The sequence below is a fragment of the Meriones unguiculatus genome, chromosome 1 (genome assembly GCF_030254825.1).
Source record: "Meriones unguiculatus strain TT.TT164.6M chromosome 1, Bangor_MerUng_6.1, whole genome shotgun sequence".
In the NCBI taxonomy this organism is placed as follows: Eukaryota; Metazoa; Chordata; class Mammalia; order Rodentia; family Muridae; genus Meriones; species Meriones unguiculatus.
Window position 1 is genome coordinate 145,180,490 of NC_083349.1, and position 16,323 is coordinate 145,196,812.

General features: G+C 49.8%; 2 protein-coding genes across 4 annotated transcripts; one reads left to right on the forward strand and one right to left on the reverse strand.

Moving 5' to 3' along the window:
- Window positions 1-3,152: 3,152 nt before the first annotated feature.
- Window positions 3,153-6,882, reverse strand: Snrpd2 (small nuclear ribonucleoprotein D2 polypeptide). The gene is made up of 3 exons (XM_021642182.2): window positions 6,729-6,882; window positions 4,984-5,163; window positions 3,153-3,427 (listed from the first exon to the last, which is right to left on the reverse strand). Coding segments are annotated over exons 1-3 (357 nt in total). The 5' UTR covers window positions 6,731-6,882; the 3' UTR covers window positions 3,153-3,252.
- A 457-nt stretch (window positions 6,883-7,339) lies between these two features.
- Window positions 7,340-16,227, forward strand: Qpctl (glutaminyl-peptide cyclotransferase like). Of its 3 annotated transcripts, XM_021642121.2 has the most exons (7): window positions 7,348-7,661; window positions 8,128-8,271; window positions 9,459-9,740; window positions 11,671-11,823; window positions 11,936-12,035; window positions 13,476-13,592; window positions 15,792-16,227. In XM_021642121.2, exons 1-7 carry the CDS (start codon window positions 7,452-7,454, stop codon window positions 15,935-15,937), a joined length of 1,152 nt encoding a protein of 383 aa, XP_021497796.1. In that variant the 5' UTR covers window positions 7,348-7,451; the 3' UTR covers window positions 15,938-16,227. The 3 variants fall into 3 exon arrangements, with proteins under 3 accessions (XP_060224727.1, XP_021497797.1, XP_021497796.1); XM_060368744.1 differs by lacking the exon at window positions 15,792-16,227 and having other exon boundaries at window positions 7,340-7,661; window positions 13,378-13,515; XM_021642122.2 differs by lacking the exon at window positions 13,476-13,592 and having other exon boundaries at window positions 7,341-7,661.
- Window positions 16,228-16,323: the final 96 nt, after the last annotated feature.

A 16,323-nucleotide genomic window follows, 5' to 3' on the forward strand; every position in this document is an offset into this window, starting at 1 on the left:
ACCAACCTAGTTCATTTCTTAGTTGGGCTACTGTATTAGCTGTCACTAAACTCCCAACTTGTCCGTCCTGTCCCTTCTCTAGGATCTGTATGTTCAGGACCCTGTGGAGTCACTCATTGTAGAGACACTTCACTTACTCATGGTCCACCATGTCTGGCCAGTGTAATCCCCAAGAACCTTTATTTTGGCTTTCATCCTCTGAAGGGGTTATTCAAAGCAATCAAAGACAAGGGCACCATTGTTGCACACTCAAAGGCAGCCTTATTTACTTCCTGAGTTTTCAGGCTAGTTAGGGCTAAAGTGAGATCCTATCCTTTCCCTGCAAATAATTTCATCAGGAAATGGTGATGTACACCCATAATCCCACCATCCAGGAAGCTGAGGCAGGAGAATTGCACCAATCTGAGGCCAGCCTAGGTTATAGAACAAGACCCTGTCAAAACAGAAAGGGTCAGGGGATGGCAGTGGGCAAAGTCCTGGCCATGAAAGTCTTGGGACTAGAGCTCTGACCCCTAGTGCCCACACATGGAGTGAGTGATTGAGGAAGACTTCCTGTGTGAGTCTGGGCCTCCATACATAGAAATGTGTACACATGCCCCCGGTCATGTGTGAACATGCATACACACACACACACTCCCACCATCATATGCAATTAAAAAAAAAAAAAAAGCTAGATGAAGGCACCATTTGGGCAATCAGGTAAGGAAATGGGGGGAAAAGGGAGCCCAGGTGCCCAGGGCTGCAATTCCCTGCTGGAGAGGCAGGCAAACATTTTCCATGCCTAGTGGGGAGTGCTTAGGGGGACAGGGCCGGGACTGGAGCCTGAGCCTGTGACCTCAAGGCTTGATCCAGCCCTGCTCCTGGGTCAAAGAACCTGGACACAGGGCAGCTGTATGGACTGACATCACCCACCAGCTTGGCTTCATGGGTTAAAATTTAAAAAGTACATTTATTTATTATTTCTACAGTATTCTGCCTGTAAATTAAGTTATTTTAAAATAATTTATGTGCACCAGTGTGAAGGTGCCAGATCCCTTGGAACTGGAGCATAGACAGTTGTGAGCTGCCATGTAGGTGCTGGGAATTGAATCCAGGTCCTTTGGAAGAGCAGTGTTCTTAACCACTGAGCTATCTCTCCAGCCCCCTTAAAAAGATTTTTGGTTTTCTAAGACATGGTCTCAGTGTAGTCCTAAATGTCAAAAAAACACAATACGTAAAGGTTCAGCAGTCATATTTACCCCCACTGAAGCTCTTTAGGTCACCACATAGAGTATATAAAATGAGTTATTCTGTACATATTAAAACAGAAAATTATTATAGCAGCAGTTATTCTTAAATCAGCTTTTTTCCAAATAAAAGACACAGAAACTTGTATTTATAATATGCCTTGAAAACACTAGAGCTGGGTAGTTACCAACCCTCTAACCTATCTTGTCTGTTTCCCATCTAAAATCTCTCAAATACTCACGTTTCTTCTGCATCATCAGGCCAGTCCTCAGAGCAAGCTGCTCTTGGCCATGTGCTCCTGGTCTGTGTCACCCCATGGTGATCTCCTGTCCCCCTGCCATCTCCCCTCTTTAACTCCAAACTGAGAACCTAAGCCTACCTCTCTGTGCCCAGCCCAGGCTGTCAGCAACTTAGACCAACTAGGGGCAATTGGGGAGAGAAGTTACAGTTACCTGGTGTACCTGAGAATGCACTCAGCTGGGGTGTAACCAGATCTTGGGGGCCAGCGATTAGCTGTCTTCTTCCACTGGTACGGTCACCGACTCCCAACTGTAGTCACAAGCAGTTTTGAGTTGACAAATGTGCGTATTGGGCACTAAACTCAGTAGCTACTGAGCCATCTCACCAGCACAGCCTGGCTGCTTATCTCGATGTAGCTTCATTATTTGCTACTTGGGTGACTTTGGAACAAGTCAATGCCCTTTCTTAATCTCAAGAGGTTTCAACTAAATGAGCTCCATAGCCCTGTCATCCTAGTTGCTTGGAAGACCAAGGCAGGAGGATTACAAGTTCAAGGGCAAATGGGAAACTTCCCGAGAAGGTCCCCATCTCAAAACAGAGTGAAAGGGAGAACTGGTAGATGGCAGTGGTGAGAAGCTCCTGCTGTATGAGGAGCTCGCTGGCTACCAGTCCAGTTCAACGACTGTTTCAGGGGAATTGAGGGCAGTGTCAGGGGCCACTTACAAGTGCATGGAGAGCTTGCTGAACTCGTGAGACACTAGGTTCAGCCTGCAGAGCCACTAATAAGAGAGATGGCTCTAGAGTCCACACCAAGGCTCTTTCTGGCAGCTACTCAGGAACATGTGCCTGTGCTGACCAAGCACTAGTCTTCCCACTCTGCACCAGGGCTCACAAGGTCATTCTAGCTGTGGTTTCTATAGTTCAAGGGGGCAGCTAGGCTGGACAGTGGTGGCTCACACCTTTAAAACCAGCACTCCAGAGGCAGAGGCACAACCTCTGAGTTTGAGGCTACCCTGATCTAAAATCGAGTTCCAGGGCAGCAAGGGCTACACATGGGAACTCTTGTCTCGAAAACCAACAAAACCCAAACCAAACCAAAAGAGGACAGTGAGGGGGCTGGAGAGATGGCTTAGCAGTCAAAAGCACTTGTTGCTCTTTAGAGGACCTAGGTTCGGTTCCCAGCACCCACATGGCTGCTCATCACTATCTCTGTAAACTTACCTTCAGTGGAACCCAAGCCTCCCTTTTCTGGCCTCTGTGGGCACCAGGGACAGACATACATGCAGGTAAAACACCCATGCATGTCTTATATATTTTAAAGAGAGCAGCTATCCCTGACCTCAGGCCTATGATCTCCTACATTTTGTATTTGGAATTACCTGGAGGGCAGGGACAGAGGGGCTGCTGTACAGTCCAGAGCAAGGCATGGTCCTTCCACGATCCTCTTACAATTCCCACCTGCATCTCCCCCCAGGTTTGTCAAAAATTCCCTCTGCCCATGATAAACAAAGATCAATTAAGGCCATTTCGGTCTAGACTGTCTCCTTCACAGATGTGGCTGATGTGCCTCACCACTCACGGGCCTGTCTTAGTACTCAGCCATGACAACCTGACAGTCTCTTCCCGGCCTCCCCGTTTACAAGACCCAAGGGCAGACAAGACATTGGAAAACAAACAAACAAACAAACAAAAAACCACAGGGCTTTATTTCCATTCTTGGGCATGGGCTCGCAGGGCTCGGCAGGGCAGGGAGCAAGCTCTCAAGAGAGGGAAGAGGCCTCTCCTCTACTTGCCGGCGATGAGCGGGTTCCGCAGCACCACGATGACTGAGTCCCCACGCAGGAACATCTTGGAGATGTAGCGGTCCTTATTGACAGGCTTGGACTTCTTCTTGCCCTTGCCGCTCTTCGGGACCTCAGTCCACATCTCCTTCACATTCTCCAGCACCATGTTGCAATGCCTAGCGGGGCAGGGGTGGGTGGGAAAAAGCTGGAGTGAGAGGGGCCATTCTGAGTGACCCCCTCTGCCTGGCACTGTGTGATCCTGCCAGCAGCAGGCATGGGGAAAGGTTCAGGTTGCAGGGCAGGGATGGGCAGACTGTAAGCGCCATCTCAGCCAGTCCTTAACTGAGGCTTCAACAAAGGCCTTGATCCTTCTGTGCCTCAGTTTCCTCCTTTCTGAAATGGAGATAATCTACTTCACAGGGCTGATATGAAGCCTGGATGAATGAATACAGTATTTCTAAAATACTCAGGACCCTGGCACACAGTAAAAGGCAATCAAAATGGCCCCACCTCTGCCATTAACTTTAGGAACTTAGAGAAGCTCTTGCTCCCACCACACCCAGAGGGTCCTGGGGTTAGATGTGGCTCCGGACACATGAACTCCATGCGCGGCGCTGTCCTGTCCTCACAGGGCCAGGAGACCATGTATTCATTCCACAAACGCTTGCTTGGGGACAGCGAATGTGAGCAAACTACAATGATAGACGCGTATGACTGGATCATAAGGCAAAGTTCTCTGCATAGCCCTGGCTGTCCTCGAACTTGGGAGATTCGCCTGCCTTTGCCTCCCAAGCGCTGGAACTAAAGGTGTGCGCAACACTGCCTGGTACAACTCATCACCTTCTATGCTAACCAAAACAATTAACCAGGCAGAATGGCACGTTTCACGCCTATTATTTTAACACTTGGGAGATGGCGGCAGGAAGATCAGAAATACAAAGTTATGCTCTGGGACTGAAGAGGTGGCTCAGCGGTTAAGAGCACTGGCTGCTCTTCCAGAGGTCCCGAGTTCTATTCCCAGCAACCATTTGGTGGCTCACAACCATCTATAATGAAATCTGGTGCCCTCTTCTGGTGTGCAGGCATATGCACAGGCAGAACACTGTAATAAATAGATCTTAAAACAACAACAACAAAAAAAAGTTATCCTTTGCTACATATTCAGCCAGCTTGAGCTACCCAGTTAAGACCCTGCCTCAAAACAAACTAGAAAACATTAGAAGACACTTGGCATTGATGTCTGGCCTACAGATGAACAAGTTAAATATTGTAACACCAGTCCCGCCCCAGAATTCAGCTAGGATTCTGAAGGTACTAGCCATGCACACAGTACACAGCTACACATGCAGACAAAACACCTAAATACGTAAGAAAGATTAAAAGTAAAATGAGCCTGGCGGTGGTAGTGCACACCTTTCATCCTAAACTAGGGGGGCAGAGGCAGGTGGTTTGCTGTGAGTTTGAGGACAGCCTGGTTTACAAAGCAAGTCCAGGACAGCCAAGGCTACACAGAAACACTGTTTCATATAACCAAACAAACCCAAAAACTAAGCACCCCCAGCTTCTGATTTTTTGAGACTGAGTCTTGCTAGGTGACCCTGGCTGGTATTGTAAGTGCTGAGGTTAAAGCTGTTTTGTCACCATGTCCAGCTTATGATGATGACTCTTCTGGAATAACCTTTCCTTCAGGCCCCTCAGACCCAGCTCCCCCCCACCCCCGCATGGTGCTCACCTGTCAAAGGCCTTCACCCGGCCCAGGAGCTTCTTGTTGTTTCGACAGTTAATAAGTACTTGTGTGTTGTTCTTGACCGACTGTGTAAGCACTGAGAGGGGGCCTGTGTTGAATTCCTCCTCCTCCCGCTTCTGTAGCTCCTCTGGGGTCATCTCACTCTTGGGTTTGTTGAGGAGACTCCTGGATAGAGACCCCATGGGTGAGATGGGTTCAGGATGGATGGGTGAATGATTAAAGCCACACTGTCCAGTGTCTCCCCAGCCTGGACCCCAAACACCCTCCCTGGCTCAGTCTTTCCTGGAGGTACAAGAGACATTTCCAAGTCAGCCTGTCCCAGCTCATCCAGCCACCAATAGCTTCCACCCACTGTGTCCCCTGTATCTTCATTGATGGAATTCACTGGGTTCTTTAAGCTACACTTCTGTTTTGGGGACAGACTCTCATATAACCCAGGCTAGCCTTGAACTTGCTGTATAACTAAGGATGACCTTGAATTCTCTCTCTCTCTCTTTTGAAACAGGGTCTCTCTGGGGAGCCTTAGCTGTCCTAGACTCACTCATTTGTAGACCAGGCCGACCTAGAACTCACAAATATCCTCCTGCCCTGCCTCCGAGTGCTAGAATTACTAGCATGCACCACCACACACCGCTGCTTGAATTCTCAATTCTCCTGACTCCGACCATGGTCTGGGATTACAGGGGTCCACCATCATGCTTGGAACTCAAACCTTACATCAGATCTAGCCTCACATCTTGTCACCCAACTCCACAATACATCCAGATTCTGGCCATTTCTATCCACAGCCTAAACTTCTATCATCTCATCTCTCTCCTGGAGCCTCCCCCCCCCCCAACAATGTCTCACTGTATAAGCCTGGCTGGCTTGGAACTCAAGACTGCCTCCAGAGTGCTGGGAATACAGTCATGTGACACTACGCCCAGTTGGCGTGGAGCTGAGGACCAGACCCTGTACCTATGGTAGCTAAGTACTCTGCCCACTGAGGAAAATCTCCAGCCCAAGGACTGCCCTCTCAGTGTGCCCTTTTGTGTTACCTACTGGCAGCCATTTTTTTTCCTACTCAGTTCTTCATTCACACCCCTGATCATCTAACACACTGTATATATTTGTTCATTACTCTATGGCCTTCCTACCCCATACCTTTTACAAGCCCCAGTGATTTTTTTTTTCCGGTGGCAAGGACCTTTTAATTCACCATGTGTCTAACTTATAATCCATCTACATGCTATCTGTTCAATGAAAAAACATGCCAAACCACTGTAGCAGCTTGCTACTCTACAGTCTCTTAATTAGGCCGAAAAGGCACCTGTCTCTAATTTATCCTGGTTAAATTCCATACTTTTCACTATTTCTAGCAGAACTTCTCTCCTCGACAAGCTCTTTATCCATACGTCCACTCCCACTTAAAATTACTATTACTTTTGGAAACGGCCTCGCTATGAAGCCCAAGGCGGGCCACCAACCAGCGATCCTCCTACCCCCGCCTCTCGAGGCCTGGGATTCTAGGCATGTGCCATCAGGCTCAGCTTTCCCCTTACAGTTCGCTTCCACAAGGCTCAGCACCTAGGAGAGTCCTACGCCCGCTGCGGAATAAAGCGGTCCTCTCTGCGGACACTACTTTTGCTCGAGGAACCCTGTTTCTAGCCAGGAGCCCCATTTCTACCGCTAATTAACTAAAGCATTCCCCTGAACCTCCGTGTTCCCGCTGAAGCCCAGCCCGGCCTCACATGGTGGAGGTTCCGCTCGCAGATCACTGCCGCCTCCAACGCGTTGCTCCAGCCTCTGAGTAGAGTAATAGAAGGGGGGGACTTCCGTCTCCTGCGACTCACTTCCGCCAGCGCCTGCGCAACCCTGTGCCAGCGGATGTGGGCGTGCCTTGTTGCCATAGCGACCCCTCAGGCTGCGCTCTGCCGTAAAAAAAAACTGCTTAGAGGGAGGATTCAAGGCCACTGAGGCTCACAATGAAGGTCACTGCGCTAGACTACGGAGAGGAAGATGGGAGGGTCCGGCTGGAATTATTCCCCGGTCCAACCGTCGAGGTAGGAGGGAAGTGCAGCGCCGTTCAAACACCCGCCAACGCTTCCCCTGGAGGCGTGGCTTCAGGCAAGCCAATCGGCTCCTTGCTTTGGGGAGGGGTGCCGCCTCTTTTCTCCCAGAGAGACGGTTCCTCGAGTTGGTTCCCGGTTGACAGCGGGGAGGGGCGCGGCCCCAAGCCCGCGGAGGGTTCCCCCAGATGCTTGGCGATTATTGGCTGCGCGTCTCCCGCGGGGGCGGGCCCTAAGTTTTTCGGGCCGCCTTTTGGCTTGTGTGGCGCTCGGACGAGCCAGTCGCAATCGTCTGGGGAACGTCGGAGCTACTCGGTTCTCCATTGGGTTCTGTAACCTCTAAGAGGCGGATCTTGGCCTACACTCAAGCCACAATCCGTGGGTCGGTTTCAGGGCAAAGCTACCATGAGTCCCTGGAGCCGCGGGCGGCCCCGGCAGCGCGTTGGGGATCGGGGCCTCTTGAAGCCACCCTCACTCTCCAAGGGCCGCCTGCTGCCGCGAGTGCAACTCCTGCCCCTGCTGCTGCTGGCTCTGGCCCTGGGTTTGGCTTTCTACATCATCTGGAATGGCTGGCACCCTGAGGTTGAGGAGATGTCACGGAGCCGGGATCTGCGGGTGAGGCCTGGCTGTGGCCCAGGCACCGTCATTCTCTCTTTCCTTTCTGTAGTCTCAGGTTAGCGTGGCTGTATCGTATGGCGCTTGCCGCACGTACCATTTCTTTATCGTTTGAACGTATGCCGCTTCCCAACAGAATAAGGCTTCAGGCTTGTTTTGTAATAGCCCCCTCCGAAGATGACGGACCAGCATAGCAACCTTGGTAGATCTGAATTCTACGCCCCCAAGCCATCTATTTAGAAAAGTCTCCATCACCCGTTTTCTATTTCCCCGTCAGGACTGCGGTAGGCTGGACTAGATTTGCTTTAAAGACTTTCTCCCAATCTAAGATATATCCTTGAAGATTGGGGGGCTGCATTACCAAGAAAAGCCAGGGTCTAGTGGGCAGTGGTGTTCAGGATGGGGTGGGAATGTTTTTTGTTTTGTTTTTTAATTTTTCTTTTCCCCATTCCATTTCTCAACCAAGGTCCCGCTGCTGGGAAGCCTTCCAGAAGCCAAGCTGCGGCGGGTGGTGGGGCAGCTGGATCCGAAGCGTCTCTGGGGAACTTTCCTGCGTCCCCTGCTGATTGTGCGACCCCCGGGTAGCCCTGGCAATCTCCAAGTGAGAAAGGTAAAGGGTCTTATTTCCAACCCCCCACCTCCTTTCCCCAGCCTGTCAGGAAGTGGAACTCAGACACCTAAGATCACAGAACAGCCAGGAGGCTGACTAGGGCTCTGATGTGTGGGAGGTGTGTGAACCAGATTCTCATAGTGGTGCACAAATCCCAAACTATACAACCCCCACCAGAAGTTTATTATATGTTAGGTACAAGCAACGTACTGTTTTGTGAGGTTGGAACTAATATGATCTGCACTATACATACGGGAAAACTGAGGCCCAGAGGGTTAATTACAGGTTGTCCAAATCCCACATTACTTGAAGTTAAAAATCTAAGAAAGCTGGCTTCAGAGTTGATGGTGTTAGCATTGCTTTGTTGCCATCAGATACAGTGTTTAGGATCCACCTTAGATGAACTAATTTCTTAACCTCTCTGGGACTCAGTTTCCTCATCTTCAAAATGGGGATATTCACTGACATTGTTGATTTCATAGCGATCCTACAATAGGTTTGGCACATAGGGAGATCCTTTTAAGAGGAACTCAGAGTATGGCTTAATGGGAAAGTACTTGCTTAGAATTTACCACTGTGAGGTTGGGGGCAGGGCTCAATGGGAGAAGGCTTGCCTGGTGTCCACCAGCTTGGGGCTGGGGCTGTGTAGGCAGCATGCAGCAAGTCCTGAGTTCAATCCTCAGCCCCATGGAGAGAGACAGGAAAAGGGAGAGGGTGGGTAGAAGTGAGTTGAAGGCCAGAGTCAATGTGATTTTGGAAGAATCAACACGAGTAGAGAGAAAGGGGAGGCAGGGAGGGGAAGAAGGAGGGAGAGAGAGAGAACAAACTGTCCATAGCTGGTTGGGTATGGTGGTGGCCTGGGTCTATAATCCTATCATTCAGGAAGCAGAATATGGATTTCTGGGCCAGCCGAGGCTACATAGCAAGTTGGAGGCTAGCCTGGACTACTTAGTGAGAATCTGCCTCAAAATAAAGCCATGAAAAGTTTTGTTGCTATCAAGAGGTGTGTTTACCCCACATCTGGCATCTAGATGTTTCTCAGCAGAAGGACATGTTAAGGAAACAGCCTAAGCCAAAGTGGGACTTTCTAGTCACCCAGACTGCTCTGTGTGGCTCCAGTTACAAGGCCCTTCTCCCCACCTCCTCCCCAGCCCCTGTCCACCCTCCTACCTCTCTCTTGCCACTAGTTCCTGGAGGCCACGTTGCGGTCACTATCAGCAGGCTGGCATGTGGAACTGGACCCATTCACAGCCTCAACTCCCTTGGGGTCACTGGACTTCGGGAACGTGGTGGCCACACTTGACCCAGGAGCTGCCCGTCACCTCACCCTCGCCTGCCATTATGACTCTAAGTTCTTCCCTCCTGGGTCACCCCCCTTTGTGGGGGCCACAGATTCAGCTGTGCCCTGCGCCCTGCTTTTGGAGCTGGTCCAGGCCCTTGATGGGATGCTGAGCAGAGTCAAGCAGCAGGTAAGGAGTGGGAGAGGGTTGCCTGTCCCTAGTCCACATCCGAACTTGCTTCTGCCATTCTTTTCTGAGATAGGCTTTCATGTTGCCTAGTATGTTGCCTAAGCTAGCCTTGAACTCACCCATTCTTCTGCACCATCCTTCCAAGCAGTGAGATGGCAGGTACATGCCATCACACCCACCGTCACCCTTGCTTTCTCCAACCTCTGTCTGTGCAGAGACAGACTTTACCCCCTTCCCCAAGCAGGTCTCATGTAGGCCACACCAGCATCAAACTCAAGAATGACCTTGAACTTGTGATCCTTTGCCTCCATTATAGTCCTTCACACACCACCATGTCTTGTTTATGCTATCCTGGAGACTGGTCCCAGGGCTCAGTGCATGCTTATTAGCACTCTAGCAACAAAGCTACATGCCCATCCTCCCACAGGCATCTTTCTACATCCTAAATGACAGCTCCTGCCCTCCTGGGTCTGGACACTTTCCCATAGACTGCATCACATTCTAACCATAAGCCAGAGGCCTGAGGGTAGCCCACGAGATGCAGTCTGTTACTTTCGTATTGCTTTGTCATCACTCCACTGTAGCCACACCCTTTTCTGTGTCCCTCCAATCCACAGGCTTCATTTTCGCCTCATTAGCATTTGCTGTCTACGCTGCACAGATCATGTTTTTCTCACATAAGGTTTTACCCACTTCCTGGCTGGCTCTCAAACAGTTTTTTTTTGGTTTTGTTTTTTGTTTTTTGTTTTTTTTTTTCAAAGAAACCTTTCAGACCATCCTCAAATATCTCCCTGTCACTGCTCATTCCTTATGGTACTGATGACTTGTTTTCTCTAATCATCCTTCTTCCACAACCATAAGGACCTTCTTCTCCTTCCTGTTACTGTCTCCCTGAGTCAGAGTAAAGTCGGACCAGAGTAGAAATCTGTGGAATGAATGAAAACACAAATTTCATTATGTTTCTGTCCTCCTCAAACCCCTTCTCTGGCTCCCCAATACTAATGCAACAAAGCAAAGCCCAGAACTGGGCTCTTGCTAACTCCTCTGCTCTCCCCTCGAAGCCCTCTGGCGCCAGCTCTGGGCTAGGCTGTTCCCTTGCCTGAGAACACTGTTCCCTCTTTGCCAGGCCAACTCCTATCGACTGACTCTCAGCACAGATATCCATGTCTAATAGAACCGGTGGCCTCTGTCAGGCACATCACTCTGCAGCCTCCTGGTCTTGGAAGCATCTGTCCTAACCATGTTTCACTGTTTGTGTAGTTAGTATTCCCTTGTGGGTCTGTCTGTCTTGCCAATTGGGCGTAAGTACCAATAACCAGACTGACTAGCTTTTCAGTGCTTACAGACCTGGATTCAAATGTGATCCTGTGAACAGAACTGTTATTAACCCTATTCATAGATGGAGAAATGTAGTTAATCTTGGTACAGGCCTGTAATCCTAGCTCCTCACACATGGAGGCCTGAGGAGCACAAGTTCAAGGGTACAGAGTGAGCTCAAGGGTACCTTGGGCAATTTGGTAAAACCCTGTCTCAAAAAGTAATCAGAGGTCCGGGGATGTGGCTCAGTGGTACAGTGCATGACTAGCATATGGGCATCCCTCGAGCACTCTCTAGTAACTCAAAGGGGGGGGGGGAATTAAAATGGGCATTGTATAATCCCAGGTAGAGAGTCAAGAGGGATGGAAATCACAAGCCAGTTTGGGCTATACTTTATTTCCAAACCACAATACAAAACTAAACTAAAGTTACCACATCCAACAAACACCTACAGCATGGATTTAAACCCAGGCCTCTCACTCGACCTGTGACTTCTGTCACCACACTTGAGTAAGGACACTTGGTTTGTCCCACCCGAGCTGTGCAAATAGGCAGGGCATTTGGGTGGACTGATGCCAAGGGTTGGTACTGATTTGGTGGCTTGCTCCCACAGGCAGCACCTGTGACCCTGCAGCTGCTCTTCTTGGATGGGGAGGAGGCGCTGAAGGAGTGGGGACCAAGGGACTCCCTGTATGGCTCCCGGCACCTAGCTCAGATCATGGAGTCTATACCACACAGCCCCGGCCCCACCAGGATCCAGGCTATTGTAAGATTCATTCCTCGGGGCTCTGGAGGAGGAAGTGGGGAGGGAGGAACGAGGAGGGCAGGGTCATTGGCATTGGACTCAGCAGCCTCCAACCCTGGACTCCTTCCCCCAGGAGCTCTTTGTCCTGCTTGACCTTCTGGGAGCACCCAGCCCAATCTTCTTCAGTCACTTCCCCCGCACAGCCCGCTGGTTCCAACGACTGAGGAGCATCGGTAAGGAGGGTAGGCCAGGGCCAGGGTGGGATAGGCACCTGACTTCTTTGTACTCGAGTATCTAGCCTTCCCTCCCATCCCTGGGCTAAGAAACTAGGGCAAGAAACAAACTGATCCTATGCAGGTCCAGTGTAGGGACTCTGACAGTAGAATCCTTTTGTTTTTATTTTTTTCCCCCAAGACAGGGTTTTCTCTGTGTAGCTCTGGCTGTCCTAGAACTTGCTCTATATATCAGGCTGGCCTTGAACTCACAGACATAGTCTTTGCCTTCCAAGTGCTGGGATAAAGGTGTGTGACACCACAGTTGGGCAACAGTAGAATTCTTATGTGAGCCAGCCCTGGTTTCAAACCCAGGTCTGCCTGGGCAAGATACTTTATCTCTCGAAGCCTCTATTTCTTACATGTAAACTAAGCATGGAGATAATGCTAACAGGGGCACAGCTGTGAACTGGCCATCATGGTGGTGCGGGCCTGTAATCCCAACACTCAGGAAGCTGAGGAAGGGGATTGTAAGCTCAAGGCTATCCTGGGATGCATAGTGAGTTCCAGGCTAGGATAAGCTGCCTGGTGGTGTTCACCTATGTCTAAGCACTTGGGAGACCACGGCAAGAGGATTGTAATTCTAGGCAAGTGTGGGCTACGAAGCAAGACCTTATCTCAAAACAAGTAATAGCTGCTATTGGTCATGTATGCCTGTAATATCAGCACTTGGAAAGTAGTTGTAGGGCAGGAGGATCACGGGTTCATGGCCATCCTCAGCCACAAATAGAGTATGAGGCCAGTCTGCAGCCACCTGAAATCCTGTCTCTAAACATGTCTACATAGATTGAAAAATAGGGACATTAGCCGGCATGGTGACACATGCCTTTAGTCAGAGCACTCAGGGAGGCAGAGGCAAGGCACATCACTGTTTGTTCAAGCCTCGCCTGGTCTACAAAGTGAGCCAGGACAGCCAAGGCTACACAGAGAAACCCTGTCTCAAAAAAACCAAAAAGGGGGGGAGGGACATTGGGGTCAGCGACATGGCTCAGTGGGTAAAGATTGCCTCAAAATCCTGGCAGCCAGAGTCAATTCCCAGAACCCACATAAAGTTGAAAGAAGAAAACTGACTCTACAAAGTTGTCCTCTGACCTCCACATGCACAAACCACCCCTCCAACCACACAGGGACAAATAAGAAAAAGAAATAGAGGTACCTACCTCCTAAACAGAGGATTAAATGAGACGAGGGATAGGAAACTTGCAATAAAAAGAAATGCTTGGGGCTGGAGAGATGGCTCCGTGGTTAAGAGCGCTGGCTGCCCCTTGAGAGGTCCTGACAGCCTCTCCCTGGGCCCCCACAGGCTCCATGCACACGGTGCACATGTACAGGCACCGGTGTTGTGTGGCACGGCTGACTACTGACTAACCCTGCTCTCCAACCCTGACCTGCCCCCTCCAGAGAAGCGCCTTCACCGTCTGAACCTACTGCAGTCTCACCCCCAGGAAGTGATGTACTTCCAGCCCGGGGAACCGCTGGGCCCTGTGGAAGATGACCACATCCCCTTCCTCCGAAGAGGTACTCACTGAGGCCAGGGGTACAAGGAAGTCTCCTTCTCAGGCCTAGGGGCTGCTTGCAAGTGGCTTAGTCCTGATTTCCTCATCTATAGAGTGGGAGTATCAAGGGCATCTCATATGCAAATAGGAGTCAAAATTTGAGGCCAGTGCATGGCAAGCACACGGCATGCTGGGCAAGTGCTATTCCATTTCTTCACTGAGTGCCGAGGTAAGGGATGGCGTGTCAGAGATACTCTACTGGGGCCCAGTCCACCTGCCTCTGTGCACACACAGGGAAGCATTCAAAGAGCAGGATCCCAGTGGAGGACAGGAGTTAAGAGCACAGGTTCAGCTGGGCGGTGGTGGTAAACACCTTTAGTCCCAGCAAGTGGGAGGCAGAGTCAAGTAGATCTTTGTGAGTTCAAGGCCAGCCTGCCTGGTCTACAGAGTGAGTTCCAGGACAACCAGGGCTACACAGAGAAACCCTCAAAAACAAACAGAGCAAAAGCACAGGTTTAAGCGTGGTGACTTTGTTCCAAATCTTGACCTTATTGTTTACTAGGAATATCAGTATGCCTGTTTCTGTGCTTCAGTTTCCACAGCTATAAAATGGGAGTAGTCGTGCACAGGACTATCATCTTAGCAGAATTACCTTATCCACAAATTTGAGACCAACAACGTAGAATGTAGTTCAGTGTTAGAATCCCCCAGTGAGAGGCCGGGGTGTGTTTCAGTGGTGGAGCCCCTGCCTAGAATCCCCCAGTGAGGGGCTGGGGTGTGTGTCTCAGTGGTGGAGCCCCTGCCTAAGTTATCTTAGTACCAACCAACACCCTCCCATACCATCTTTTGCACCCATCCCTTGGCCAACAACACAAGCTACCCTAAAACCTGAGAGAAGAATGTACACAGCCTGGCCTCAGTAGAACAACGCCCTGTTTCTGAATAAATAGCTAAACATTATTTAAATAAGGGTAATGATAGTAGATGCCTGCCACAGATGAGCCTACAGGCTGGAGATGTGGTTTCTTTGGTTCTTGCTTCTTGTCCATGAAGTCCTGGGCTATATGCCTGGCAGTGAGTAGACAGGGTTTGTTGGCACACATTTGTAATCCCAGCACTGGGGAGGTGAAGGCAAGTAGACCAGACGGTTACGGTCATTTGCAGCCCTATTGCCTCATATATACCTAGTGAGGAGTAGGAATCTCTTTCTCTGTCTCTGCAAGCCCTTCAGTTTTGAGGTCCTTAGATTTGTTATGTAAACAGTAATTTTTATTTTGTTTTGTTTTTTTCAGGACAGGGTTTCACTATGTAGGTTGGGCTGTCCTGGAACTCACTATGTAGACCAACTGGCTTTGAATTTACAGAAATCCACCTGCCTCCAAGTGCTGGGCTTAAAAGTTTTTTGTTGTTGGTTTTTTGAGACAGGGTTTCTCTATGTAGCCTTGACTGTCCTCGAACTCATTATGTAGACCAGGCTGGCCTTGAACTCACAGAGATATGCTTGCTTCTGCCTCTTGAGTACTGGATTATACATGACAATTACAATTTTTAAAAATAATTTACTTTATTTTATGTGCATTGGTGTTTTGCCTGCATGTATGTCTGTTAGAGGGTGTCAGATATTGAAGTTACAGACAGTTGTGAGCTTCCATGTGGGTGCTGGGAATTGAACCTGGGTCCTCTGGAAGAGCAGCCAGTACTCTTAACCTCTGAGCCATCTCTCCAGCCCCACTTACAACTTTTAAAATTATATTTATTTATTTATTTAAAGTTTTATTTATTACTTATGCAACATTCTGCCTGTACACCAGATCTCACTATAGATGGTTGTAAGCCACCATGTGGTTGCTGGGAACTGAACTCAGGACGTTTGGAAGAACAGTGAGTGTTCTTAACCTCTGAGCCATCTCTCCAGCCCCCTAAAATTACATGTATTTATTTTGAGTGTGTACATGCATGGGTGTGCCAGTGGAGGTCAGAGGACAACTGTGGGAAGCAGCTGTCTTCCTCCTTCCACAGTGTGCCAGGGATTGAACTCAGGTTGAGAGGCTTGGTGGTAGGTAGGTGCCTTTTCCTGCTGCCTGATTACTCTTCGTAAATAGTGGGGGAGCTTGGCATGCCCGAGTTTGTGTTGAGAGGCCACAGTGTCTTCTGTGTCTGCGGGCTGAAGCGGGTGCTCTGTAACTGTTGGTTGTAACAAGTGGATGAATGGCTCTTCCAGGTGTCCCGGTGCTCCACCTCATCGCCACACCCTTCCCTGCTGTGTGGCACACGCCTGCTGACACCGAGACCAACCTCCACCCACCCACTGTGCACAACCTGAGCCGCATCCTCGCTGTGTTCCTGGCCGAGTACCTGGGACTCTAGCCGGCAGACTGGTATCTTGAAGGGATCTTCCAGCCAGCTATGACTCAACTGGACCACCTTGAGCTGGTGCAGGGTGAGCCAGGCTCACCTCAGGTGTTTGCTTCAACTGTCTCAAGCCACCCTGTTTTAAGGATATTCAAGGAACACTGAGGGCATGAGAAAGCCAAAGGAGTCATTTGGTCTCCACCCTGAAGTAAATGAGTAGTCTGGACTATTCGGGACCAAATGATGTGTCACGGGCTGGCACCTGGACCAGCACCACCAACCAAATGAATCGTCTGTGGCTAATGTTTCATGTCAGTTCATTTGCTTCACACAGACTCAGTTCTGATTCCCGCATGGGCATGGGCTCCAAACTCAGGAAGGCAAAGCCCAGCTCAATGCTG

Excerpts from the sequence above, each read along its gene's own strand:
- Snrpd2 (XM_021642182.2), bottom strand. Across the intron at positions 3,428-4,983 it reads CGGGTGAAGGCCTTTGACAG|GCATTGCAACATGGTGCTGG; the intron begins GTGAGCACCATG and ends CTGCCCCGCTAG.
- Qpctl (XM_021642121.2), top strand. The coding sequence starts at position 7,452 with ATGAGTCCCTGGAGCCGCGGGCGGCCCCGGCAGCGCGTTGGGGATCGG. Across the intron at positions 7,662-8,127 it reads CACGGAGCCGGGATCTGCGG|GTCCCGCTGCTGGGAAGCCT; the intron begins GTGAGGCCTGGC and ends TTCTCAACCAAG. Across the intron at positions 8,272-9,458 it reads GCAATCTCCAAGTGAGAAAG|TTCCTGGAGGCCACGTTGCG; the intron begins GTAAAGGGTCTT and ends TCTTGCCACTAG.